This window comes from Salmo trutta, chromosome 35, assembly GCF_901001165.1.
Source record: "Salmo trutta chromosome 35, fSalTru1.1, whole genome shotgun sequence".
NCBI classification, from domain to species: Eukaryota; Metazoa; Chordata; class Actinopteri; order Salmoniformes; family Salmonidae; genus Salmo; species Salmo trutta.
The window spans coordinates 14,670,356-14,698,124 of NC_042991.1; the positions used below are offsets into that span (position 1 = coordinate 14,670,356).

Genomic DNA, 27,769 nt, shown 5'->3' on the forward strand with positions numbered 1-27,769 from the left:
TTAAATGTCAACATAATTAGAATTTAATAAGTCATTTGACAACCTCATTTGACAACAATTTAATTAAAACATTTTATATTAACTCAACTGTGATTGTCTTGATTTAATTACACATTTTAGAGGTGGACAGTTCTGGGATATTTTAATTGATTCTCTTGATAAGAAATGCCCATACGGTATTAAGACAAGTTGTTGTTAATGGATTACATGAATTGGAAATGTACGTACACATGAGTTTTCCATTCATAAAATGTTTAGGGTAAATTGCCACACACATTTTGCATGGAAAACGAGGAAATCATTTATATCAGTTGTACGGAATGATTGTAAAATAGGTAAATCTGCGCTTGGTCTGCTCAATGACCAGGTGTATACCACAAATACCCTGTCGAGAAAAAAATTCAACCGTTTTGGGCAAAAGCAGACTAAGATCACACCGACCTAGCGCATAGCTCGACTTTAAGGGAGCAGGGAAAGTTGAAACAATTGAGATCCCTGTGTGGGCGATCTTCGTGTGAATTGATGGTTTAACGAGAGATCACCTTGTGGTAATATCGTGGCCAATATTGGTTGCATTTGACTCTACAGATTTAAGCTTGTCACGTAAGAACAGACGAGAATTATCCTGCAATACTATTACGATAAACATTTAAAAAAATATTTTCCCATACTGTGCTTTCACCAACTCACCAAATTGTTTCATGAAGTGGACAACAATTTATTTAATTTTCCTGTTTGTCTTCGTAATATAAGCATAATAATAATATTTATTCATAGACCACAATTCCTTAGATCAATGTCCTTACAGTTAATGGATTATGAATGAAATGTATTGGATCATATGTGTTGACATAACCTATGGCATGCACCTCCATTTGTCCAAAGGAGCAAAATGACGTCTTCCTTGCAATACAGTTGTAAGCATGGTCTGTTGCTTACTTAGAGGTACGCGCATTTCAAGGTTTTTAAATAATAATCCGTTGTGGATTTCATTGTAAGCTAGGCACCTGATCTTTTGTGTTCCAATTCAGTACCACATTTGTATGTGGTACTAAAATCCTATACATTTCCAATGCTCTGCAGTGGTACTAAAATCCTATACATTTCCAATGCTCTGCATGTGACTTGAGTCTGGACGCTCAGATTCTTTTGCTCTCAACTGATTTTTTTGTGTCATTCTCAGTGTCACAAGGTAGGAACAAACACTGATCTTGGTTGCAAGCATGTCAGCCCGTCAGAGATATCACAAAACTGTTACAGTAGTCTACATTATAAATAAGACCAAATAAGTTTAGCTAAAGACATAACATAGAAAAAAAAATCACCAAAAGATAGAAATGAACAGTGAAAGTAAATAATCATTGCGTCTGTGTGCTATTTCAGAGGCAGCATCAATGTGTATGTGCAATGTAAATGTGTAAAACTGAATGTGGACAGTCAGGCAAAAGGTTTGAATATGAAACAAAAAAAATCTTATTAGGCCTTGTGTAAACACAGCCATTGTAATTACATCAGATTAATGCCCCAATAATCATGCCTTGAGATCACAGTGAGTATAAATCGACTGTTTAGTCAACCACATAACTCAATCTCTGAATGCCTCAACATTTCATTGCCCATGCATCCACATCCCACCATGCTCTACTCTGCCCAACCTGTATATGTATTAAACATTTTACATACTTGCATTATTCAATTACCAGGGTGTTCCTTCCACACGCAAGTTGCAAATCTCACATATTTCTGAGAGGGGAAAAAACATCCAGGAGGGGCATGGTCTCTCTCAAATGGTAAGGTGCCATTTTTGTGATAGGTTCCTATGAACAAAAATATAAATTCAAGGGAAAATGATAACCTAAATTACATCAAACTGCACTTGTAGGGGTTGGAATTGAGTCCAGTTTATTGTTTCAAGAGGTACCTGTTTATTTGTTTCAATGGTAAATAATATTGATGTAGCGAGCAGGATAAGGGCCTGTATGAAATAGAGAGGGGGTATTTTGTCTCAATCCTGTTTCCACAATCAACTTTGTTCCCCTTAATTTTAGAAAGATACCCAAATATAAAAAAGTTGGCCCAAATCTCATGGGATCATATAACATGATCTTTGTTGTAGCACATGTGATATGTTAGAGATTTGCTTCAGTTTCTTCTTAAAACTACATACAAAAATGAGGAGGGACTACATCTGAACGGGGAGCAGAATTGAACAACACAGGATCGTTTTGATCGGTCTTAAATGTTTTGAAAAAACTGGGGCCAGTATCTCTGTTTCTATTAAAGGGTCTTCTGTTGGGAGCAGAGCGTAATCAAGAGGAAATGGGATTTTGGCTGATATAAAATAAACACCTCCCAGCTAGCACGTTTGGTACATTGGAAGTTGTGGGAACGCACGTTTTTGGTTTCCTATTGGTTCTGGGAATGAAGCCACAAATTTCCTGACCGGTAAAACACAACATTTCTTAAACGTTCTGAGAACAGAAATGAAAATGTTTGCCTGTTCTGAGAACATACATTTTTAGGTAACAGAGAGGTTATGAGAACATTTTACTATGGTTCCCTGAAAGTTTTCCAGGAGGTTTTATTAACATTCTGATTTAAACTTAATTAAATAACATTCTAAGAACATGTTTCAATAAGACTTAACACTGCTAGCTTAGTTTAACTGTTTTGAACTCCGAGCACAGGAAGAACACATGGACATTAATTTGCGTAAAATCATTAAATCATGCAAAGACATTTATTTTTTGTGACATGGCGTCAATGAGATTCAAACCTATGATCTTCTGTTTTCTATCCATGGAATTAGTCCACTGCGCCACCAGGATGGAGCTAGCATGCAATGGGTTTTTTGTTGACTCATACAAACGCTGTTCATTCTAGTCTAATCAAACAGACCCCATTTCAAAGGAAACAAGCACTCATTAAGCTCAGGTGTGGCCAATTAGAGGGTGCGGCCAACACACCTGAACACACTTAACAAAGATGCTGTTGACGCTGAGAACGGAATGTATTTTTTAAATAACATTCTAGAACAGTTTGTGAACATTGCTTTAAATAGAACCATGAGGAAACGTAATGCTGAAGTACTGAAATTCGTACAGAAGAGCGTTCTTAACGTTCTCTGAACTATTTGAGAACATACCCAATGTCAAACCAGTTGGAGAATGTTCCTAAAACTTTATTGAAATTTAAATGAAAATGTAACCATTTTTGAACTTCTGGGAAACTTTGTTATAGTAATGAAATATCTCAGTACATCAAGTTCCTTAAATGTGCTGAGAATGTTTCAAAGCCAAGCAACTATCATGCGCCATTCCCAGAAACTTATGGGAAGGTTGTATGCAAAATAACCATGAGACAATCACACTCTCACCAAGCTCTAAGAAACATATGGTTCTCAGAACGTTATGTGCTAGCTGGGTTTACTTTTAACGGCACAGACTGACAACATGACAACTGGTGACAGAGATGAAAAAGACAACCCCTCCCAAAAAAAAGTTGGTGGACATGTTTAGAGTTGACATTTGTTTTTTAGTCTCCCGGTCTTCTTATCACCATAATAGGCATGTGGCCATGTCTCTACTGTACATATGTACTGTTTAAGCACAAGGGGAGGAGGCTGATTAGCAGATTATCGAGTGTGTTCAGGAGAGGTTCAGGTAGCTGAAGAGGAGGGGAACCAGACAGACGCAGCTGAAGCTCACAGTGCCATAGACAATGTAGCGGTAAGATAGCTCAACTTCCATGTGCTGCCGTGCCTGACGTACATCGCCAGCAGGCAGCCCAAACACCCGGCAGGCCAGCGGAATGGTGGCTGCTTTCATTGCAGCCCGGGTGGCAAGCAGGACGACCACCCCAAGCAGTAGGCGGAGCAGGGAGCGGGCCAATAGGGCGGCACTCAGGGGGGGCAGTGCCAGGGGCAGGGAAGAAAGTGGTGGGTCGGCCAGCAGGCCCAGCTGGTGGTTGAGGTGGGAGGCCAGGGCAGCCCCGGCCCCAGTGCCCAGAGCCTGCGCTGTGTCACCCCGTGAGGTGCTCCATGAGTCCAGGGTGAAGGCCAGGAAGCCAAAGCCTACGTGCAGGATGACAATGACTAGTGGTGCATGGTGGCTCGTCAGGTAGAAACTGTCAATCTGGTCCAACGTTGATTGGAAGACGGCCAGGATCAGCAGGCTGTATAGAAAGCCAGTGATGACCTCCTGTAAAACAGAGATTGCAAAGGATATTAGGGCGCTTTGAAACCAAAATACATTAAAACACATGTCAACGCAGCAGTGTGGTGGGGAGAAACTATTTGGAAAAACGCCACTACAGCTTCAATTGGATGATGGATAACTTGTTGAAAAAAAGTAGGGAAGTGCTGCTAGAGTACACAAGAGTAGGTCTATGTAATCAGATCAGAGGGAAGTGCTGCTAGAGTACACAAGAGTAGGTCTATGTAATCAGAAGGTGCTCTTTGGTAAAAGGGGTAAATTGGTCATTAAAAAAAACAAAACAAGGAGGACCATGGTTGATGGATAGGTTGTGATTTTTCTGACGGATAGAAACCCAACAACCTTGGAAGCACCCTTATACTCTTAGTTTTAACACACACAGGATCTATAATTATTTCTCAACTACTACTATTAATCTGTGATAAAAAAAAAATCCATGTTCAAATGACATAAAATAGTTCAAACACCATTTTACTCTACTTTCTATTTGGTGGGAGATTACAAGACATCAAAAGACAGAGGCAATATATTTAAATTACTTCATTGGCCATTCACTTGTCCCTTGTCTTTATTGAGGGAAAGATATTAAGTCATCTGAAATACAATGAAGGGATTTTAACCAGAAAATCAAGTTTGCAAACTTGCATTGATCCCAAAACCTGAACTCTCCTAAGTAATCCACATCCTTCTCTTCAGGTCAACTTTGGACTGATTGACTGACACACACGCTGAAAAATGGGCCCCCGGACGCTAGAGGGCCCCAGCGGACAATAGACATTGTTTTTTTCTCGCCGTTAAGCAAACCTTTTGGCTCAAGGGCCACGCTGGGATTTTGAAAATCAGAGGGATGCACAGATTTCTTTTAATCAATTTGTTTGTCAAAATCAATTTGCAGGCCAGAAAAAAAGGCAGATTGTGGAAAATATATAAATCCATTATATTTCTACCAGAGAAAGAGGCAAAGCGAGAGGTTTTACTCAGCCCAAAATCTGTTCACGAAAAATAACCCATGAAGTGAGGAATTTTTGTATGGAGGTCAATGAGTGTCGAATTTGGAAGAATGTATTTTTTTTTGCTAATGAGGCTTATTTGATCTAATAGAAGTTTTGTAATGGTTAGGTTGATACAAATGCACTGATATACACTGAGTGTACAAAATATGCTCTTTCCATGACCAAGATTGACCAAGTGAATCCAGGTGAAAGCTATGAACCCTTATTGATGTCACTTGTTAAATACAAAGAAGGATTTATAAGGCTTGAGACATGGATTGTGTTTGCCATTCAGAGGGTGAATAGGCAACAACAGCAAAAAAATATTCAAGTGCCTTTGAACGGGGTATGGTAGTAGGTGCCAGGAACTGCAACGCTGCTGGGTTTTTCATGTTCAACAGTTTCCTGTGTGTATCAAGAATGGTCCAGACATCCGGGGGGGGGGGGGGCATTTCGGCAACTTACCCAAAAATAACTTTATATCGGAGATAAATGGAGGACTTATCATGGATATAACCCGTTTTAGCATGGACACTGCCATTGAGGGTGCCACCATTTGAAAGTTGTCAACTGGGTGGGGATTTTGAGTGGGGCACAATCAGCCAACGAAGAAGAAAATCGACTACTTGAAAATGGAGATGGGCTCAATGGCGCTTCCCATGCTGTCACAGATGCTATAATGGCACAGGTACAAAGAGGAGTCCTCCATCTCTATGGCCTATTGGGCACACGTGTATCTGCAGTCTCATTGGTTAGAATAGTCCCACCTGATCTCACCTCCTCCCGCCTGCCTTCCACCTTTTGATGCATTTCCATTGTTAGAGCGGTCACTTGAATATTTTGTCAATATAATATAATCTCCCTGGCCAATACAGAATATCAGTGATGACCAGCGCTGTGATATAGTGAGGGGAGGGCCCGTTCAGATATCATATCAACTTCCCACAGAACAACGATCATCCCCCTCGCCGTTTTACGAAAGAGTTATTGGGTGAAAATGAAGAAAAGATTAGGTGGTCATGGCTGCTGTTCTCCCATTCCTCAGATTCAGTGTTACGTGGACATAATGGTGTGACATAATGGCAATAAAGCCAAATTTAAAGGTTATCAAATAATTTCTATGCATTTGTTTTTCATACCCCCAGGCAGAGGTGGGACCAAGTCACTGTAATTTGAGTCAGAAGCAAGTCTCAAATCATAAGGCCCGAGTCTCAAGTCGAGTCCCATGTAGAACGGGTCGAGACTCGAGTCAAGTCCATGTCTTGCTTTGTAAGATGGAGTCATGAGTTTTTCAAGTTAAGCAAAAAACAAACTACAGTCAATGTTGAAGTAGCCTACAAATCTTTGTCTGTTTATTGTGGCTAGCATACAGCCCTTTTCATTATTTTGTCTACAACATATTTGAATTATGTAACAATTAACCCTTTATACGGGAATTGGCCTATATGGATAGGGCAAAATTGAAATGTTTCTTACAGTAGAAATATGAAACGCATACGCATAATTGACACAACAGTCCATCTGACAAGACTGAATCCAAACATTACACTTGACTTTCTGTGCATTCTACATTGACATTTTTCCCAAAATTTGTTGATAACGAAATCTGAAAACACTCTTGATACATTCTGTAACATAATAACAATACCTTAAATTCAATTAAACGCTGAGTCTCAAATAGCCACCTGTCCCTTTTAATAGCTGGGCAACGGCACACATTTCAGCAAATAAACGCTTGTTTCAAATAAATGCTGGGTCAAAATGAATTGTTTACAATATTACCATGACTTACCATGAATTGTTTATGAGGTTAATGTTTGATTTGTTACGTTCAATAATTCAGTAGTGACTTAAACATTATGGCATTCATCCGTTTTTAAAATCACCAGTAAGAAACTTCTAGGCATTGGCTGCTAACAGCTGAGAACTGCTAGCTAACTGGCAAGTACAAAAAACAGTCAACAACTTTGGGAGTTCAGACCACCAGAAAAGTAAGTAAATGCAGAAAACGCAGTCTAATGAAAATAATTATTCTGTCAAGGAATTTTTTATTTTTTTGGGCAACTTGGACAAAATAAAGAAATGTATTAAAATACTGGAAGTGAAAGCTGGAATTAAACAATTAACTATGCAAATTAGTAAAAGCTTTGTGCATTAAGGAAATAAACGCCTGCCTCAAATAGTAGCCTGTCTCTAATAAGCGCCTGTTGTGTTCAATGATTTAAACAAATAAACGCCCAGGCTATTAATTGAAGTTTTACGGTATTCATGGAATATTTGGGGTAGGTGCAACGTAAGACAAAACAATGACATGGGTTTGAGTGAGAGGTCTAACTCGTGTCTCCAAGTAGCCACACACCTAAGTCATTTCAATGCACTTTTATGACTCAAGGAAAAAGCTATTAGGTCAGGGCTCCAGGCTCCAGACAGTTCCACATTTCCCCTGGTGGAACTGAACATGATTTTCTTATAGTCACACAATATATATATATATATATATATATATATATATATATAGTGTGACTATAAGAAAATCATATATATATATAAAATCTTATAAATCCATTCACAGTGCTTTATAAAAAAATATCAGAACCCTGAATGCTGATTGGCTGACAGCCGTGGTATATCAGACTGTATACCACAGGTATGACAAAACTTGTATATGTACTGCTCTAATTACGTTGGTAACCAGTTTATAATAGCAATAAGGCACCTCGGGAGTTTGTGGTTGTTAGGTTCTAAATAACAGAGCAAAAACTAAACGGACAAATATGAAAAGCTCAAACCATGTTTATTCACCAAATGTGTCAGACAGCTGAACAGACAAAAACATGTTCCCACCGGCATAGTATTTATATCCCACTTTAGGTGAGGTCTCCTCCTCTTCTCTAAACATTACATCCTTATTGCTAGGCAGGAAATTAAGTGATGTGGGTAATAAAATGTTCCTTCTCCCTTAACCTGTTGGGGATATGGGACAGTATTTGCACGGCCGGATAAAAAACGTACCCGATTTAATCTGGTTACTACTCCTGCCCAGTAACTAGAATATGCATATAATTAGTAGATTTGGATAGAAAACACTAAAGTTTCTAAAACTGTTTGAATGGTGTCTGTGAGTATAACAGAACTCATATGGCAGTCAAAACCCTGAGACAAATCCTAACAGGAAATGGAAATCTGATGTGTGGAATCACTTCAAACCTTTGCCATTGAAACACACAGGGACTTATTAATCATTTAGCACTTCCTAAGGCTTCCACTAGATGTCAACAGTCTTTACAAAGTGGTTTGAGTCTTCTATGGTTGAAACTGACCCAAAGAGAGGCTTGGGAAGTTGGTCACAGGGGGAGGGCTATTACTACTATGACGCGGGCGCCCATGGGAGTCCTTTTATTCCGAAACGTTTAGTAAGACAATGCAATCGTCTGCCTTGAATATTATTGAAGCTCTGGTTGAAAAAGGCCCTAAAGATTTATGTTATACAACGTTTGACATGTTTGAACGAACGTAAATATATATTTTTTGCACATTCGTGACAAGTCCCGCGCGCTTCAGTACATTATGAGGAGCCTTCGGAACGCGCTAACAAGAAGGAACTATTGGGACATAAATTATCAACTTTATCGAACAAAACTACATTTGTTGTGGACCTGGGATTTCTGGAAGTGCCTTCTGATGAAGATAATCAAAGGTAAGGGAATATTTACAATAGTATATTTGATTTTAGAAGGTTCCAAGATGGCGCTAACATGTATCGCCTAGCCTATTTTTCTGAGCATACCACGTCGTTTATTGCAGTGTGATTTCCCAGTAAAGTTATTTTTAAATCTGGCAATGCGGTTGCATTCACGAGATGTTAATCTATAATTGTTTGAATGACAATATAACATTTTAACAATGTTTTCGAATAGTAATTTTGTAAATTGTAGCGCTGATTCACCGGAAGCATTCGAGGGAAAATATTTTCTGAACGTCACGCGCCAATGTAAAATGCTGTTTTTATATATAAATATGAACTTTATCAAACAAAAAATGAATGTATTGTGTAACATGATGTCCTAGGAGTGTCATCTGATGAAGATTGTCAAAAGGTTAGTGCTGCATTTAGCTGTGTTTTGGGTATTTGTGATGCATGCTAGTAGCTTTGAAAATGGCAGTGTGATTTTTTTAACATAATCTAATGTTTTGCTTTTGCTGTAAAGCCTTTTTGAAATCGGACAACGTGGTTCGATTCAGGAGAGGTGTATCTATAAAATGGTGTGAAATAGTCATATGTTTGAGAAATTGATGTTATAGCATTTGAGGTTTTGTATTTCGCGCGACGCGATTCCACTGGCTGTTGACTAGGGTGTCCCACGTTCCCAGACAGGTTAATGTGACCTGACCTCGGCCCCAATTCCTCACTAATCCACAGCTCTCCACCCTTATCAGTGACCACAACCATGTGATTGCTTTTCCCTTACTCAGTAACATTCCAAGCCCTTGGCTCATATCCAACCTTAATTGACCCCACCATATACATTAATCCTACAGATAACCATTGCCTTCTGATGTAGAAACCAGACTGTGGGCCTTCTCCTTTCCACAGGATACCTGATGTCTAACAATAACATGTTCTGCATTCCCCTCTCTCCCTCCATACCATGAACAAATATATTTCATTTTACAAGTTTAGAAGTCAGAACCCATCATGGTATATGGCCAATATACCACGGGTAAGGGCTGTATCCAGGCACTCCGCGTTGTGTCATGCAGGAGAAAAGCCCTTAGCCATGGTATATGGGGCATATACCACACCCCCTCTGGCCTTATTGCTTAAATAGACTACTGAGATGTGATTCAAGAAATAAGTTGTTTCATCATCCTTATGTTGTGATTCACAATATTTTAATGTGCACCCTAATCCAGTGATTGTCATGCATTTTGGGTTGACAATTAGGTTGTTATATTTTACTGTTAAAATAGGGTTTCAGAATTTTCTGATGAGCTTGCCTGCATGTGTATGTGCACCACATAACTTCAGGCTAATTTACTGTATTTGTGGCTAATTCACCAACGGAGTAAGTGGAAATTCAAAACACATTAGCTAGATTGCTAACTCTAAATATAATACCCACTGCTAATAGCCATGTTAATCTAACAGTACATTTGTTATGTTCCAAAAAACATTGTAGTTGTAGCCTACTGCCCAATGAGGCCTATGCAATCGCAATGGCCAAAGTGCATGTCGCATGCTCCCCATCTCAAAGCCATATCAAATATCTTGGTTTTAAGATAGTTGCTATTGAGCTCAAAATTGAGAGCTGATAAATATAAATTATACCTACAGAAAGCTGATAACCTTCTTTATTCAACTATAACAACAGGATAGCTTTGTTTTCCCCACAATAGGATTTTAAAATGTTACACAATCAGAACACTATTTTCCCAGAGCATTTATTTTCCCCGGGAAAGGAGTGGCTCAACACAGTAACAGACCCCAGCGCAACAGGTAGCCTACAGGGGCACGCAGACACTTTCGTTAAAGGAATCAGGAGGATAGTGTACTTTACGGTTTGACCAAATCATGGTTTTAGCCTCCTAAAAAATAGGATGTTTTGAGGTGACCATGTAAATTGTACAGCTCACAGTGATGGGACTAATATTTTATTTACTCGCACAGCCAAGGCAAAGGGTCGCAGTTTGGAGCCCTGTATTTAGTGCTTTTTTGAGCTCTCCAAGCTATGCCGTTGAGAATCTGAAGCAAGCACACTTCAGGGTTTCCGTTAAGGCCCTCACAGACTGCATGATTTTAGCCACCTTAGGCAACGATTTTGTAGTTCCAGTCAAAATGTCTACATTGTTGCCAAATTCTTATGTCGTAAATGATTGTCCGACGTCTTAAATGATTGAAATGATTCTTAGGTCATAAATGATTGTCCGACGGCCCTTTCAGTGTGACAGGGTCTAGGTCTGCCGATTCAGTACAACTACGTCTTGGCCCGTTCAGTGTGACAGGGTCTAGGTCTGCCGATTCAGTACCTCTACGTCTTGGCCCGTTCAGTGTGACAGGGTCTAGGTCTGCTGATTCAGTACCACTACGTCTTGGCCCGTTCAGTGTGACAGGGTCTAGGTCTGCCGATTCAGTACCACTACGTCTTGGCCCGTTCAGTGTGACAGGGTCTAGGTCTGCTGATTCAGTACCACGTCTTGGACCGTTCAGTGTGACAGGGTCTAGGTCTGCCGATTCAGTACCACCACGTCTTGGCCCGTTCAGTGTGACAGGGTCTAAGTCTGCCAATTAAGTACCACTACGCGCGGTCGTAGGCTCCGACAAAGTTCTGGCAGTGTCAGAAATGTTGAGCCTTTATCGTGTAGTGGATGGTGTTACGAGCCGATCCCGGTGACTGACCAATTGGAACACGGCCGGCACAGAGTACGCACGAATAGTCATATTAATCTAAAAGTTTAATTTAAAATGTTTACATACCCTGCAAGAAGATAGATTTCCCTAATAATCTTCTTTACATGACATCTGAAATCAGGAATCCTGATAGACAAAATATGTAGGTTTAACCAATTCACCCTCTGAATGGCACACATACACAATCCATGTCTCAATTGTCTCAAGGTTTAAAAATCCTTCTTTAACCTGTCTCTCCACTGATTGAAGTGTATTTAACAAGTGACATCAAAAAGGGAACAACACTTTTAGATGGATTCACCTGGTCAGTTTGTGTCATGGAAAGAGCTGGTGTTCTTATTGTTTTGTATACTCAGGATATAAAGTTTGTTTTGTGAAAAATATTTCTAAGATGCATACTTTCAGTTTTTCCGAACTCACTTGGGAGGCTTGCACTACTAGTGCTGGCACCTGCGCAGATGAAACACACAGCTTCTGTTGACGTAGCCTAGGTCGGCTGACGTAGCCAATCGCAGAATGTGACAACAGAACTGAAGCAAATTGTACAATCTGGTCAATTTGAGATAAAGATTTAAATTGGGTAACAACGCAAAGTGTGACATGTAATAATTGTAAAAGACTGAATCCGACGTACAGTGTGGGAAGGCCGGACAAAGTGACAGGGAATATTTGAATTTACCGGTCATTTCAGAAATGTACCGGACCCATATTGGGTATTGTAATCCATTAGGGTGTCCAACCACGGTGCTCAGAATGACAAGAAATCACATTTAGAATATGGTAATTAATCTTAACAGAAAATGCAGCTCCTGTAATGAAGCAGCAAATAAAATGTAATTTAACATTTTCCTAAATGCAATTACCAGGAAAAACCCATTCGAAACAGCGCACCTGATGCGAGTGTTTCCATACAGTGACTTCAGAAAGTATTTAGGCCTAGGGTTGCAACAAAAGGGTCGGAAACTTTCCGGTAAATTTCCGGAATTTTTCCATGGGAAGTTAAGCCCTGGACTTGTGAGAAGCCAAGACAATTTAGGAGTAGCTTCGGGAGAAGACTCCGAATGTCCTTGAGTGGCCCAGCCAGAGCCTGAACCCGATCGAACATCTCTGGAGAGACCTGAAAATAGCTGTACAGCGACGCTCCCCATCCAACCTGACAAAGCTTGAGAGGATCTGCAGAGAAGAATGGGAGAAACTCCCCAAATACAGGTGTGCCAAGTTCGTAGCGTCATACCCAAGACTCATGACTGTAATCGCTGCCAAAGGTGCATCAATAAAGTACTTGTGTGAATGTAAAATCAGTTTTTTTTTCTTCCAAAAAACATTTGCTTTGTCATTGTGTGTAGATAGATTTTTTTTTTTTTTATCCACTTTAGACTAAGACCGTAACAAAATGAGGAAAAAGTGAAGGGGTCTGAATACTTTCCGAATGCACTAGCTGTATTCCATTTATTTTTATCCTAAAAAAGTCCCTTAGTGATGACATACTGTTAACATTATGCAGCCACCACCATGCTTGAAAATATGAAGTGGTACTCTTATGTATTGTGTTGGCCCCAAATGCTTTGCATTCAGGAGAAAAAGTACATTTCTTTACCACATAATTTGCATTATGACAGAAGTGCCTTGTTGCAAACAGGATGCATGTTTTGGAATATGTTTTATTCTGTACAGGTTTCCTGTGTGTATAGATTAGAGGTCGACCGATTAATCGGAATGTCCGATTAATTAGGGTCGATTTCAAATTTCCATAACAAATCGGTATTTTTGGCCACCGATTTGCCAATGTTTTTTTACTACCTTTATTTAACTAGGCAAGTCAGATTAAGAACACATTCTTATTTTCAATGACGGCCTAGGAACGGGGGTTAACTGCCTTGTTCAGGGGGGGAGTCGGGGATTCGTTTTTGCAACCTTCCGGTTACTAGTCCAACGCTCTAACCACCTGCCTTACATTGCACTCCACGAGGAGCCTGCATGGCAGGCTGACTACCTGTTACGCAAGGGCAGCAAGAAGCCAAGGTAAGTTGCTAGCTAGCATTAAACTTATCTTATAAAAAACTATCAATCTTAACATAATCACTAGTTAACTACACATGGTTGATGATATTACTAGTTTATCTAACGTGTCCTGCGTTGCATATAATCGATGCGGTGCCTGTTAATTTCTCATTCCTACTTCGACAAACGGGTGTTGATTTAACAAGCACATTTGCGAAAAAAGCACTGTCGTTGCACCAATGTACCTAACCATAAACATCAATGCTTTTCTTTAAAAGCAATACACAAGTTTATATTTTTAAACCTGCATATTTAGTTAATATTGCCTGCTAACATGAAATTGTGTCACTTGCGTTCATTGCACGCAGTCAGGGTATATGCAACAGTTTGGGCCGCCTGGCTCGTTGTGAACTAATTTGCCAGAATTTTACGTAATTATGATATAACATTGAAGGTTGTGCAATATAACAGGAATATTTAGACTTAGGGATGCCACCCATTAGATAAAACACGGAACGGTTCCGTATTTCACTGAAAGAAAAAACATTTTGTTTGAGATGATAGTTTCAGGATTCGACCATATTAATGAGCTAAGGCTCGTATTTCTGTGTGTTGTTATAATTAAATCTATGATTTGACATTTGATAGAGCAGTCTGACAGAGCGGTGGTAAGCAGCAGCAGGCTCGTAAGCATTCATTCAAACAGCACTTTTGTGCGTTTTGCCAGCAGCTCTTCGCTGTGCTTCAAGCTGTTTATGACTTCAAGCCGGGTGGGTATAATTTGTGGAATGTTCCAACAGGAATCCATTCCAAAAACTTCATAAATAACAAGGTTGCCAAAAAAACAACGCATACAAAGTTGTATAGCGGCAGAATAAGATACCGGGTAGGGAGTGGTCTATTTCATTGCGTTTTTCCCTCATCACGTTTATTCCGAAAAATGTCTGTCCTCACTCTGGTTGCCTATGGATAAACATTAAGAATAAGCTACGTGGTGAGTTGATGCCTATTTGGCAGCTAGCTAAGCTAGGTTTGTATGCGTTGCTACTTTGTATGCATTGTTGGTTGGCAACCTTTTACTTTACGTTTTTTGGAACAGATTCCTGTTGGAACGTTCCACAAATTATACCCACCCCTTCAAGCCTGTCAACTCCCAAGATTAGGCTGGTGTAACCGATGTGAAATGGCTAGCTAGTTAGCCGGGTGCGCACGCTAATAGCGTTTCAAACGTCACTCGCTCTGAGACTTGGAGTAGTTTTTCCCTTGCTCTACATGGGTAACGCTGCTTCGAGGGTGGCTGTTGTCGATGTGTTCCTGGTTCGAGCCCAGGTAGGAGCGAGGAGAGGGACGGAAGCTATACTGTTACACTGGCAATACTAAAGTGCCTATAAGAACATCCAATAGTCAAAGGTACAGTGGGGGAAAAAAGTATTTGATCCCCTGCTGATTTTGTACGTTTGCCCACTGACAAAGAAATTAGTCAGTAATTTTAATGGTAGGTTTATTTGAACAGTGAGAGACAGAATAACAACAAAAAATCCAGAAAAATGCATGTCAGAAATGTTATAAATTGATTTGCATTTTAATGAGGGAAGTAAGTATTTGACCCCCTCTCAATCAGAAAGATTTCTGGCTCCCAGGTGTCTTTTATACAGGTAACGAGCTGAGATTAGGAGCACACGCTTAAAGCGAGTGCTCCTAATCTCAGTTTGTTACCTGTATAAGACACCTGTCCACAGAAGCAATCAATCAGATTCCAAACTCTCCACCATGGCCAAGACCAAAGAGCTCTCCAAGGATGTCAAGGACAAGATTGTAGACCTACACAAGGCTGGAATGGGATACAAGTCCATCGCCAAGCAGCTTGGTGAGAAGGTGACAACATTTGGTGCAATTATTCGCAAATGGAAGAAACACAAAAGAACTGTCAATATCCCTCGGCCTGGGGCTCCATGCAAGATCTCACCTCGTGGAGTTGCAATGAGTGAGGAATCAGCCCAGAACTACACGGGAGGATCTTGTCAATGATCTCAAGGCAGCTGGGACCATAGTCACCAAGAAAACAACTGGTAACACACTACGCCGTGAAGGACTGAAATCCTGCAGCGCCCGCAAGGTCCTCCTGCTCAAGAATACATATACATGCCAGTCTGAAGTTTGCCAATGAACATCTGAATGACTCAAAGGACAACTAGTAAAAGTGCTGTAGTCAGATGAGACCAAAATGGAGCTCTTTGGCATCAACTCAACTTGCCGTGTTTGGAGGAGGAGGAATGCTGCCTATGACCCCAAGAACACCATCTCCACCGTCAAACATGGAGGTGGAAACATTATGCTTTGGGGGTGTTTTTCTGCTAAGGGGACAGGACAACTTCACTGCATCAAAGGGACGATGGACGGGGCCATGTACCGTCAAATATTGGGTGAGAACCTCCTTCCCTCAGCCAGGCCATTGAAATGGGTTGTGGATGGGTATTCCAGCATGATAATGACCCAAAACACATGGCCAAGGCAACAAAGGAGTGGCTCAAGAAGAAGCACATGAAGGTCCTGGAGTGGCCTAGCCAGTCTCCAGACCTTAATCCCATAGAAAATCTGTGGAGGGAGCTGAAGGTTCGAGTTGCCAAACGTTAGCCTCGAAACCTTAACTTGGAGAAGATCTGCAAAGAGGAGTGGGACAAAATCCCTCCTGAGATTTACATTTAAGTCATTTTAGCAGATGCTCTTATCCAGAGCGACTTACAGTAGTGAATGCATACATTTCATTTCATGCATTTAAATTAACAAAAAAAAATTGTACTGGCCCCCCATGGGAATCGAACCCACAACCCTGGCGTTGCACACACCATGCTGGCGTTGCAAACACCATGCTCTACCAACTGAGCCACAGGGAAGAGATGTGTGCAAACCTGTTGGCCAACTACAAGAAACGTCTGACCTCTGTGATTGCCAACAAGGGTTTTGCCACCAAGTACTAAGTCATGTTTTGCAGAGGGGTCAAATACTTATTTCCCCTCATTAAAATGCAAATCATTTTATAACATTTTTGACATCCGTTTTCTGAATTTTTTTGTTATTCTGTCTCTCATTGTTCAAATAAACCTACTATTAAAATTATAAACTGATCATTTCTTTGTAAGTGGGCAAACGTACAAAATCAGCAGGGGATCAAATACTTTCCCCCCCACTGTATATGAAATACAAATCGTATAGAGAGAAATAGTCCTATAATTCCTATAATAATACCTGGGAATATTGAAGACATGTTAAAAGGAACCACCAGCTTTCATATGTTCTCATGTTCTGAGCAAGGCACTTAAACGTTAGCTTTTTTTACATGGCACATATTGCACTTTTACTTTCTTCTCCAACACTTTGTTTTTGCATTATTTAAACCAAATTGAACATGTTTCATTATTTATTTGAGGCTAAATTGATTTTATTGATGTATTAAATTAAGTTAAAATAAGTTCATTCAGTATTGCTGTAATTGTCATTATTACAAATAAATACATTTGGGAAAAAAGAAAACGGCCGATTAATCGGTATCGGCTTTTTTTGGTCCGACAATAAATCAGTATCGGCGTTGAAAAATCATAATCGGTCGACCTCTAGTATAGATACACCATCCAAAGCGTAATTAATAACTTCACCATGCTCAAAGAGATTTTTAGCTTCTTTTTTTATTTTTGCAGATCTATCAATCGGTGCCCTTCTTTGCGAGGCATTGAAAAACGTCCCTGGTCTTTGTGGTTGAATCTGTGCTTGAAATTCACTACTCGATTGAGGGACCTTACAGATAATTGTATGTGTGGGATACAGAGATGGGGTAGTCATTCAAAAATAATCTTAAATCACTATTATTGAACACGGAATGAGTCCATGAAACCTATGTGATTTGTTAAGCACATTTTACTCCTGAATTTATTTAGGCTTGTCATAAGGGGTTGAATACTTATTGACTCAAGACAATTTAGCAGTGTAATTTTTTTGTATTTTTATACACATTTTTTAACAAAATTGCACTGACATTGGTGTATTGTGTGTAGATCAGTGAAACAAAATCAACATTTAATAAATGTTTTATTCAGGATGTAACAACAAAATGTGAAACAAGTAAAGGGTTGTGAATATTTTGAAGGCACTGTATATACAAAGACCTGTCAATAAAAAAACTAAATGCAGCTAGTTCGGCATCTTCCCAGCTTCAGTCTGGAGTGATTGTGTTAGCTGTGTAGTTGGCTAGCTGGGGGGGCTCTAGCAACCATTTTTGTTTGCCATAGCAACCTGCCAAATCGAACTAACGACCAGTGAACCTTGGCTGGAAACAATACAATGGAATGAACGACCAGATGGCTTGCGTAGCAACCTCGGGACTATATTCTCATGGAAGGATGAAATTTTGATTAATTTATTCATTCTAACATTTAATGAAAATATGCCAATCATTATTTCAATAGGTTGGTAACCCGGTGTATAATTATGTGATAATGCCAGAGAAGACGTGATTTGGAGGATATATTGGCACGGTTTGCCAGCCCAAGACGAACAACACCCGTGCCAATATATCCTCCAAATCACGGCTTCTCTGGCATTATCACTTAATTATACACATTATTAGCTTGTTGGAAAATGTCGTTAACCGATTGACCATATAACCAGTTGGCAGCACCAATCTAAATGATCGGAGCAGAACATGAGAAATGTTCATGCAATGAAGAGCAAGTTAACGGAGATGCAGTTGCGCTCTGTCCAATTGTAGCAGTAGGATCAACCTACAGCCCGCCCATTTCTTTATAGACAGCAGAACTAGCCAATTGAGCCTTTAGAGCACGCAGCACCTCAGACTTGTTTGATGACAAGAGAAAGATGTGTGCTGGCAGCTGAAAATTTATTTTTCGGTCATGAATAATAATACAAAATACACATGTATTATAATTGTATCCGGAAAATTCTCCATATCCATTATAATACTTGTTTTTCCCGAGTACTCGGCACAACCATAATCACTTTACAATAATGAACTTTATGATCATCAGACAATAATGAACTTCATGCTACAAAATAATTGGTGCATTTCCATTATACAAAATATTTCAGTGAGAAACTAAATGTTGGCGCAAAGGCTTGTGAAATAGAGGCACTACTACATGATTTAGGTTAGGCCTCAGTAATTCAACTTAAACTTTTTATTGAGCATCTTATCAAGCTATAGAGATGTTCAGGAAAAGTTCAAGGTTCTTTACAGATAAGAGTAAACATTGTGCAAGAGCCATGTCATGATGTGGAATATGAAACAAAGTGTCAGGGTGGTAAAAAGGAAAAGAAAATGGCCCAGATAAGACATCCAACATGGTGAGGTTGGCCCTTAACTGAACTTTGCCCTTATTACCTTTGGAAAGACATGTGCACACACACACACACACACACACACTTCAATGGGTTAAGCATGAACTCCACTGAACAATTTCAGTGATAGGTGTGCACAAGGACCTTCATTTTTACCTCAGAAGTCAAAATGTCTCTAGATGGGCTGATTTGGAAAAATCGGAAATACTACTGACAAAGAGCTGAATGATCCACCTCACTGAAAAGACTCAAAATGCCCATAATTTATTTTAACCTTGGGTGCTAGGACCCCTAATGATGAAAAACAAAAGTGTTATAACATGTTTTAAAATGGTCGTAGTCAATAACCTAGGCCTACTTAAATCTCGCTGCACCTTTATAGACCACGACAAGCTGCAGGAGCAGAAGAGGTATGTGTGTGAGTTCTCAAAACTTGCAGCAGGCATGTGAGTTTGCTGTCAATTCAGTCAGAAATCGGCATCGACGTTTTATCCTGTTTTCCTACCCTCATGCCGCTTGTTAGATATTATACACATTATTAGCTTGCAGGCAAACATCCTCGCCAACTGATTAATCATATAACCAGTTGGCAGCACTGATCTAAATGATTGGAGAACTGACTGGAACTTGTCATGCAATGAATAGCGAGTGAACTGAGATGAAGCTGCGCTCTGTCCAATCCAAACATTAGGATCAACCGACAGCCAGCCCATTTCTTTACAGACAGCCGAACTAGCCAATTGAATCGTTTAGAGCATGAAGCACCAGACTTGTTTTAATGACATGAGAAATAATGCAACAAAATTAGGTTAGGCCTAGCATTTCCATTGTACAACATTTGTTTTAGTAAGAAACTAAATGTTGGGGAAAGGGCTGGTGAAACAGAGGCCAAGATGAATCCTCATGATTTAGGACAAGCCTAGGAAATTCAACTTAAACTTTTTATTGAGCATATTATCAAGCAGGGATAGGCAAACTAGATCCAGCCATGGGCAGATTGTCAGACCGGATGGTCGGGAGGCCGGAACATAATTATAATAATGTGTACTCTGCAAAATGACCACAACTAAGAGATTGAAAATAACAAACAATAATTTCATTCTTTGATTACATTGGGACATGATCACGTCTCTTATTTGTGGGAATATTTGAACAGATTTCCTAAATCAAAGTAATTTATAGCTGAATTCCTGGTGATTTTTGGACCAAAAACTAAAATCCTATAATGTTGTTATTAAAAACAAAATAAATTACAAAAAACAACCAGCAGACTGAATGTCAGACTCCACTCTTAGGCACATCAATCTGCAGGTTGAACATTGTGAGATTGTAGATGCGTAAGTTGATAGCTGTAAAAATCACCTTAAACTGTTACTCTACATGCTGATATTGACTTTAGTATTAGTGTGTAGTTAGTTACCCCATAGAGAGAGCATTGCATTGTGGGTTTTGTAGTCGACTTCAGTTGCAACAGATTTCCACAACAATTTTCACATGTTGCTACCAACCTTATTATAATGACAAAATGAAACATTTGTTCACAAAAAATAGTTCTGACTGTGTTATTTAACACCGTAAATTATAGTAATGAGTGGTTTTGGGTGGATTCTTCCTTTAGGTGTTAAACTAATAATGGTTGAAAAATCCATGCTTTCTGGGAATGCTTTAAGGTCTGGAAGTTGACAGGGCTGGAAAGTTCGTTGTCAGAAGTATTACAATGTAAAGTTACTTTTAATCTTTGTCTGCCTATTCCAAGACATGGCATATGGGGGTGTAGTGAGAAACCCGATGGGTTGGACGATTCTCTACATCACTCATCTTGAAAAATCAATCAAATCGGCTATCATTAACAATGGAAAAATCAAATTAATTATTATTTAAAATAGCTGATGTTTGTATGATGTTGTTTGTTTGTGTAGATTTTGTATTGTTTATAAAAGACAAAATGAAATCGTACAACAAAATTATGCAACTCTGTAGAAGGACTTGCTTTTAGTTTTCCCCCCGTCTCAATTCCACACGCTGCGCTGTTCATCAGTCACAATTTGACAATATTGTCAACCACCAGACTGTCAATTTAATCTGATTTTAAGGCTACATCTATTATTATATGTGTGAAATTAACATCGATATAGTTTAGTTGTAGTTTTGATAGGCCATTATCAGCTGGGCAGGCAACTGTTGGGTGAAGGAGGGGCAGGGGATGACATCTCCTAACACCACTTATAACACAAATGATGTTAGTGATAGACATTCTAACAACATCAGTGTGTTAAATAGAGTTATTTAGGAAAAGTCAAAAGGGTCATGGATTTAAAAAGGCAGAGCTATATAAAAAAAAGAATAATCACATGACATTCAAAAGACGATGTTAACTCCTGTAAACGTCCTACTATTGGAAAAGCGAGTCAGGGCTTTTTTCCCCCTGAAGCGGCAGTGTATATTTTGAGCCTGGCTTGAATATGCACTGAAGCAAATGGACAGAGGATAGTCTACATTTCTGTCTGATTCTGTGTGGTGGTTTTTATTAAGTGCTTTCATGAACCCAAAGCACTACAACACAGTATGAAAAACATCAGAATTTTCAATCACCCTGGTGTGTACAGAACATCTGTATTGAACAAGCAGGGGTGAAAGTAGACAGACTTTAACAGAGATCCTATTTTAGAATAAGGTGTTTCAATGAAGGCATGGCAAGACGGAAACCACGTCGTGAAACGGAGCATGGATTCGGTTTGGATTGCAGGTTAAACCTTGAATGTCTTCAACAACAAATGTATAAACATTTCTTAGAATGCATGTTTTACACCCTCATATTTCAAGAAAGGTTCTTGTTTGGTCTAAAGTACTATTGACTTACCAAGACAGAGTGCATGCCCATGTAGACTCTGCTTACACAGACGAGGAAACTCCAGCAGATGGCCAGACTCAAGCCAAACAGGAAAGGGTACTGTGATCAAGAGCAAAAAAAGGGGGGGGTTACTACTGTTCACAATGATTTAAAAAGTTCAGCATATACATATCATTAGCTGTGCTTAACAAGCTGAATACCAATCAGTCACATTTACAGTGTGTTCTATCTCAAGTGTGTAAAAAGCTATTCAATTACAGTCCTGGACGGCCACAGCAATAGGCCTATTGGTTGTTCATTAGGCTAGGCTATTCATTAATCAGAGTGATTCAGACCTGTGACCTGTCGTCACACGTGCTGACATAGACCAATCACGGGCTGGCAAGCTACGAGGAGGCTTTCAGGTAGGATGAAAATGACTATAGTCGACCATGATCCTGTAATAGTTACGGCCATTTTCACCAGGATCCCTAGTGATTTTTTGGTGCCATTCAGCAATATGGCGCGCTTCAAATAATTCCCGGCTTCATGCGCCATCGGGAGTTTTACATAGTCATAGGAATACGTGGGTGACGTCAGCGCTATCTACTGGTTTTAATGTCTATGGTGAAACCAGGTGGGAGAACTATCAGGCCAATCAAGGAAAGTCGTTTATTAACCTATTAGACTAACCACAAGGAAGAAAAGAAAACAAGTTGTACAATGCCTTCGAGGGTCAGGATTGAATAGCCCCGTTGTCAAAAATGTACAGTAATGAGACTGTTTTCAAGTATCAGAATAGGCCTACCCAAATTTGTGATGGACAGATTAACAATGAACCATGCATTTTAATGCCATAGACAAACCCGTTTTCGCTTTGTCATTATGGGGAAGTGTGTAGATTGAGGAATTTTTTCAACTGAATTCATTTTAGAATAAGGCTGTAACGTAACAAAATGTAGAAAAGGGGCAGTACTTTCTGAATGCACTATGTAGGTATATTAAAATATCAATATCATACAGTGAACACCTAACCCTATAGGCCTTTGCATGCAATGCCATGATACATTTAGTGTTCAAATCTCTGACAGCTGAACAATCATTGTTTTAGGAAAGTAGCCTAAACCCTCCCCCTCCTCCCAAAAAATGTTTATTGGCTATAAAGTTTTACATATGCTACACATTGAAATAAAAGGAATAACGTTTTTGTAAATTGTTATAGGCTGTTTGAGGACAGGTAAATGTGGCTAATTTGGCCAAAATCCCTCGTTTATTGATGGCGCTGGCTGGGCTGGTTGGATCTGAATGCATATGGATGTCCATTCAATTTCTCAAATGTCTGGTAAATAACATTTTCTGAAGGAAACTCTCAAATGGCATACTTGTTATGAAGATTTTTGACAATTGACATTAAAATCTGTCGCCAAATTGGATCTGTCGCCCAGCTCGACACCATAAAGACGGGAAGTGTCCAGTGTCACTGATTATACCTGCACATCATTGTTCACCAGCATCCCCAAACATCTAAAGAATAAGCTACAAACCAACCAAATAAACTTGTAAGAATTGTACTTAACAGCCCCCCATACTCATCTGGAGGTTGAGCATTTCTTCATCACTATGTAATCATACATGTACAGTCGTATGAAAAAGTTTGGGCACCCCTCTGAGGCTGCATAATAATTTACTCTGTCGTCACAGAAAATGATCACAGTGGCATGCCATTCATTTTCTAATAAAAGCTGAGTACTGGGGTATTGTCCAGACAAAGATTTTTAGTGTAGCAATATTAAGTTGTATGACATTAAATCAGATGTGAAAAAAAGGCTATGCAAAAATTTGGGCACCCTTGTCATTCTGTTGATTTGAATACCTGTAACTACTTAGCACTGATTAATTGGAACACACAATTGGTTTGGTGAGCTCATTAAGCCTTGAACTTCATAGACAAGTGCATCCAATCATGAGAAAAGGTATTTAAGGTGGCCAATTGCAAGTTGTTCTCTTTGACTCTCCTCTGAAGAGTGGCAACATGGGGGGCCTCAAAACAACTCAAATGACCTGAACACAAAGATTGTTCAACATTATGGTTTAGAGGAAGGCTACAAAAAGCTATCGCAAAGATTTAAGCTGTCAGTGTCCACTGTGAGGAACATAGTGAGGAAATGGAAGACCACAGGCACAGTTCTTGTTAAGGCCAGAAGTGGCAGGCCAAGTAAAATATCGGAGAGGCGAAGGATGGTGAGAACGGTCAAAAACAGCCCACAGACCACCTCCAAAGACCTACAACATCATCTTGCTGCAGATGGTGTCACTGTGCATCGGTCAACAATTCAGCGCACTTTGCACAAGGAGAAGCTGTATGGGAGAGTGATGCGGAAGAAGCCTTTTCTACACACACGCCACAGAGTCGCTTGAGGTATGCAAACGTACATTTGGACAAGCCAGCTTCATTTTGGAATAAGGTGCTGTGGACTGATGAAACAAAGATTGAGTTATTTGGTCATAACAAGGGACGTTATGCATGGTGGCAAAAGAACCCAGCGTTCCAAGAAAAACACTTGCTACCCACAGTAAAATTTGGTGGGGGTTCCATCATGCTGTGGGGCTGTGTGTCCTGGGAATCTTGTTAAAGTTGAGGGTCACATGGATTCCACTCAATATCAGCAGATTCTTGGGAATAATGTTGAAGAATCAGTCAAAGACAACGACCCAAAACACTGCTCAAAATCTACCCGGGCATTTATGCAGAGGAACAAGTACAATGTTCTGGAATGGCCATCCCAGTCCCCAGACCTGAATATCATTGAGCATCTGTGGGATGATTTGAAGCAGGCTGTCCATGCTCGGCAATCATCAAACCTAACTGGAGATGGTCCAAAATACCTTCATCCAGAAACTCATTAGAGGCTATAGGAAGCATCTAGAGGCTGTTATTTTAGCAAAAGGAGGCTCTACTAAATATTGATGTGATTTTTCTATTGGGGTGCCCAAATTTATGCACCAGTCTATTTTTTTTTTATGCATATTGTACATTTTCTGTTAATCCAATAAACCTAATTTCACTACTGAAATATTACTGTGTCCATCAGTTATTTGATAGGTCAAAATGAAATTGCTGATCCAAACACCCAATTATTTATAAATCGAAATCATGGAAATTGTCAGGGGTGCCCAAACTTTTTCATACGACTGTATTTATGGAAATAAGTCCGACTTTATTGTGCAATCTCAGTCACTTAAAATCTGTGTATGTGTTTTTTTTTTTCCACTGACAAAAATCTTATCAATCATAACTGTGCAGCAACAATTTGATGAATGGAAAGAAACATTGTTACAAAATACCAAAAAGTTGAATGACATTCAGAGATTGTCAAGACAAGGTAGGGAGGAATGCATTTTCTGTTTAGTCTATTTATTGTGGTGCTGAAAATGTGCCCAAAGTCAGTATGCTTTGTTTATTGGTTGTGTGGTACATTGGCACAGAAACATATCGGTGAAAAATGTGTTGCATATAATTTATATAAATATGGCATCAAAATGTAAAAAATCTGATTTCCCCCTAGCTGGTCATCGTCTGCAGCTGGCTCTAATCGTAGTGTAATGAAACAGGCAGGGAGAGTGAGTGAGCACATCTGTGGTGGGCGGTGAACCCACAACCTTCTGTTCCTGCGTGGCATCAACTGTGCCACAAAAGCATGCTGAAGTGGCAAAGTCGTTATTGTCATTTTTTGGTCGTAAACATTATTTTGAGTTCATTCTATGGTCTGTCCCTTAGAGGTATGGTTTTACTGCAGGGGCAGCAGTGGTCAATAATATGGTCAGGGGTCATGTAGGCCAAGATCAAGGAAGGACAACTCCAGTCCTAGGGGGTCAGAGTGGTGTCACACCTTATATCACTGGTGTCACACAGTGACAGTGATATAAGTGGTGTCACACTTATCACTGTACAGCCTTAACTATGGATTGTGGATGATGACACGGGGGTATCAGTCTACTCAATGACACCCAAAGATGATAAGCATCGTAGCACTTATTGCGGGAATCTAAAACTACTGAATTGAGCCACATTTATTGTACCAGTCAACCTAATATATGTAATGAACACTTTCCCAGAGGAAAAACAATACAGCATGGATGTTTTGGAGTCCGATAACTGAGGACGTTGTGGGGGAAAAAAAGCACTTGGGTATTGAGTAGACTGATACCCCCGTTTCATTTATCCCCAATCCTTAGGTAAGGCTGTACAGTGAAATATGATTGTCAGTACGCACAATAGGCTGACTGGGCAGGTGATTTCCCTCAGTCAAAGTCCCTGATAAGAGCTACAACACTAATATTTGCGTAAACTCCTCAAAGTTGTGTTCTGTGGGTGTCACCGAGTAGACTGATACCCCATTTCATTAAAACACTCCAACCTCGTTTAACATTATCTAGTCTAAATATGGCATAATTTCACCAATTGGAATGTTCTGCGTCACTTTCAAATATGTACTTTTATTTAAGGTCAACTGCAAAATTCCACTATTGTGGCTAGCTTCACAACACATAACTGCCTGCTTATAACATTAGCTAGCTACATAACCCTGCTGCCTAAAGACAGATATTTTCATGAACAGAAGTTCAACAACAAGTGGCTACCTAGCTAATACTTACTCAAATAGATTCCTAAATCAATCATTGCTAAGAATATTAAAAATGACTGCACTTTCTACTGGTCATTGTTTTCAGGCTGGTTACATTGGTGCTAGCTAGGTACCAAGTTGAAGCTAGCTACCGCAGAAGGCGGTAGCTAAAATTATCTGTACATCAAAGTAATTTGCAAACGGCTACGGACGTGATTGCTACAGGTCGGTAGTAATTTAGGCAGGTTACCTTAGTGTTCTTGGGCACAGGGACTATGGTGGTCTGCTTGAAACATGTTGGTATTACAGACTCAGACAGGAAGAGGTTGAAAAATGTCAGTGAAGACATGTGCCAGTTGGTCAGCGCACACTCAGAGTACACATCCTGGTAATCCGTCTGGCCTTGTGAATGTTGACCTGTTTAAAGATCTTATTCACATCAGCTGCGGAGAGCGTGATCACATAGTCGTCCAGACCAGTTGATGCTCTCATGCATGTTTCAGTGTTACTTGCCTCGAAGTGAGCATATATGTTATTTAGCTTGTCTGGTAGGCTTGTGTCACTGAGCAGCTCTCAGCTGTGCTTCCCTTTGTAGTCTGTAATAGTTTGTAAGCCCTGCCACATCCGACGACTGTCGGAGCCGGTGTAGTACGATTCGAACTTAGTCCTGTATTGATTCTGCCTGTTTGATGGTTAGTCAGAGGGCATAGCGGGATTTCTTATAAGCGTCCAGGTTAGAGTCCCGCTCCTTGAAAGCAGCAGCTCTACGCGAATGTTGCCTGTAATCCATGGCTTCTGGTTGGGGTAAGTAAGTAGAGTCACTGTGGGGACGACGTTGTCGATGCACTTATTGATGAAGCCAGTGACTGATGTGGTGTACTCCTCAATGCCATCGGAAGAATCCCCAAACATATTCCAGTTTGTGCTAGCAAAACAGTCCTGTAGTTTAGCATCTGCTTCATCTGACCACTTTTTTATAGACCGAGTCACTGGTGGTTCCTGCTTTAACTTTTGCTTGGCGGAATATAGCTCAGTGAGTGCGGTCTTCGTGCCAGCATCAGCCTGTGGTGGTACGTAGAAAGCAACGAAAAATACAGATTTAAACTATTTAGGTAGATAGAAGAGGTCGACCGATTAGTCAGAATGGCCGATTAATTAGGGCCGATTTCAAGTTTTCATAACAAACGGAAATCGGTATTTTTGGCCGCCGATTTATTTTTAAACTAGGCAAGTCAGTTAAGAACACATTCTTATTTTCAATGACGGCCTAGGAACAGTGGGTTAACTGCCTTGTTCAGGGGCAGAACGACAGATTTTTACCTTGTCAGCTCGGGGATTCAATCTTGCAA

At 39.9% G+C, this 27,769-nt stretch overlaps 1 protein-coding gene across 1 annotated transcript; it reads right to left on the reverse strand.

Annotated features, from left to right (window-relative positions):
• Window positions 1-26,708, reverse strand: LOC115174663 (sphingosine-1-phosphate phosphatase 1). The gene is made up of 3 exons (XM_029733420.1): window positions 26,671-26,708; window positions 21,826-21,915; window positions 1-4,199 (listed from the first exon to the last, which is right to left on the reverse strand). The coding sequence occupies exons 2-3, from the start codon at window positions 21,844-21,846 to the stop codon at window positions 3,648-3,650; spliced, it is 573 nt and encodes a 190-aa protein (XP_029589280.1). The 5' UTR covers window positions 21,847-21,915; window positions 26,671-26,708; the 3' UTR covers window positions 1-3,647.
• Between the last annotated feature and the right edge of the window lie 1,061 nt (window positions 26,709-27,769).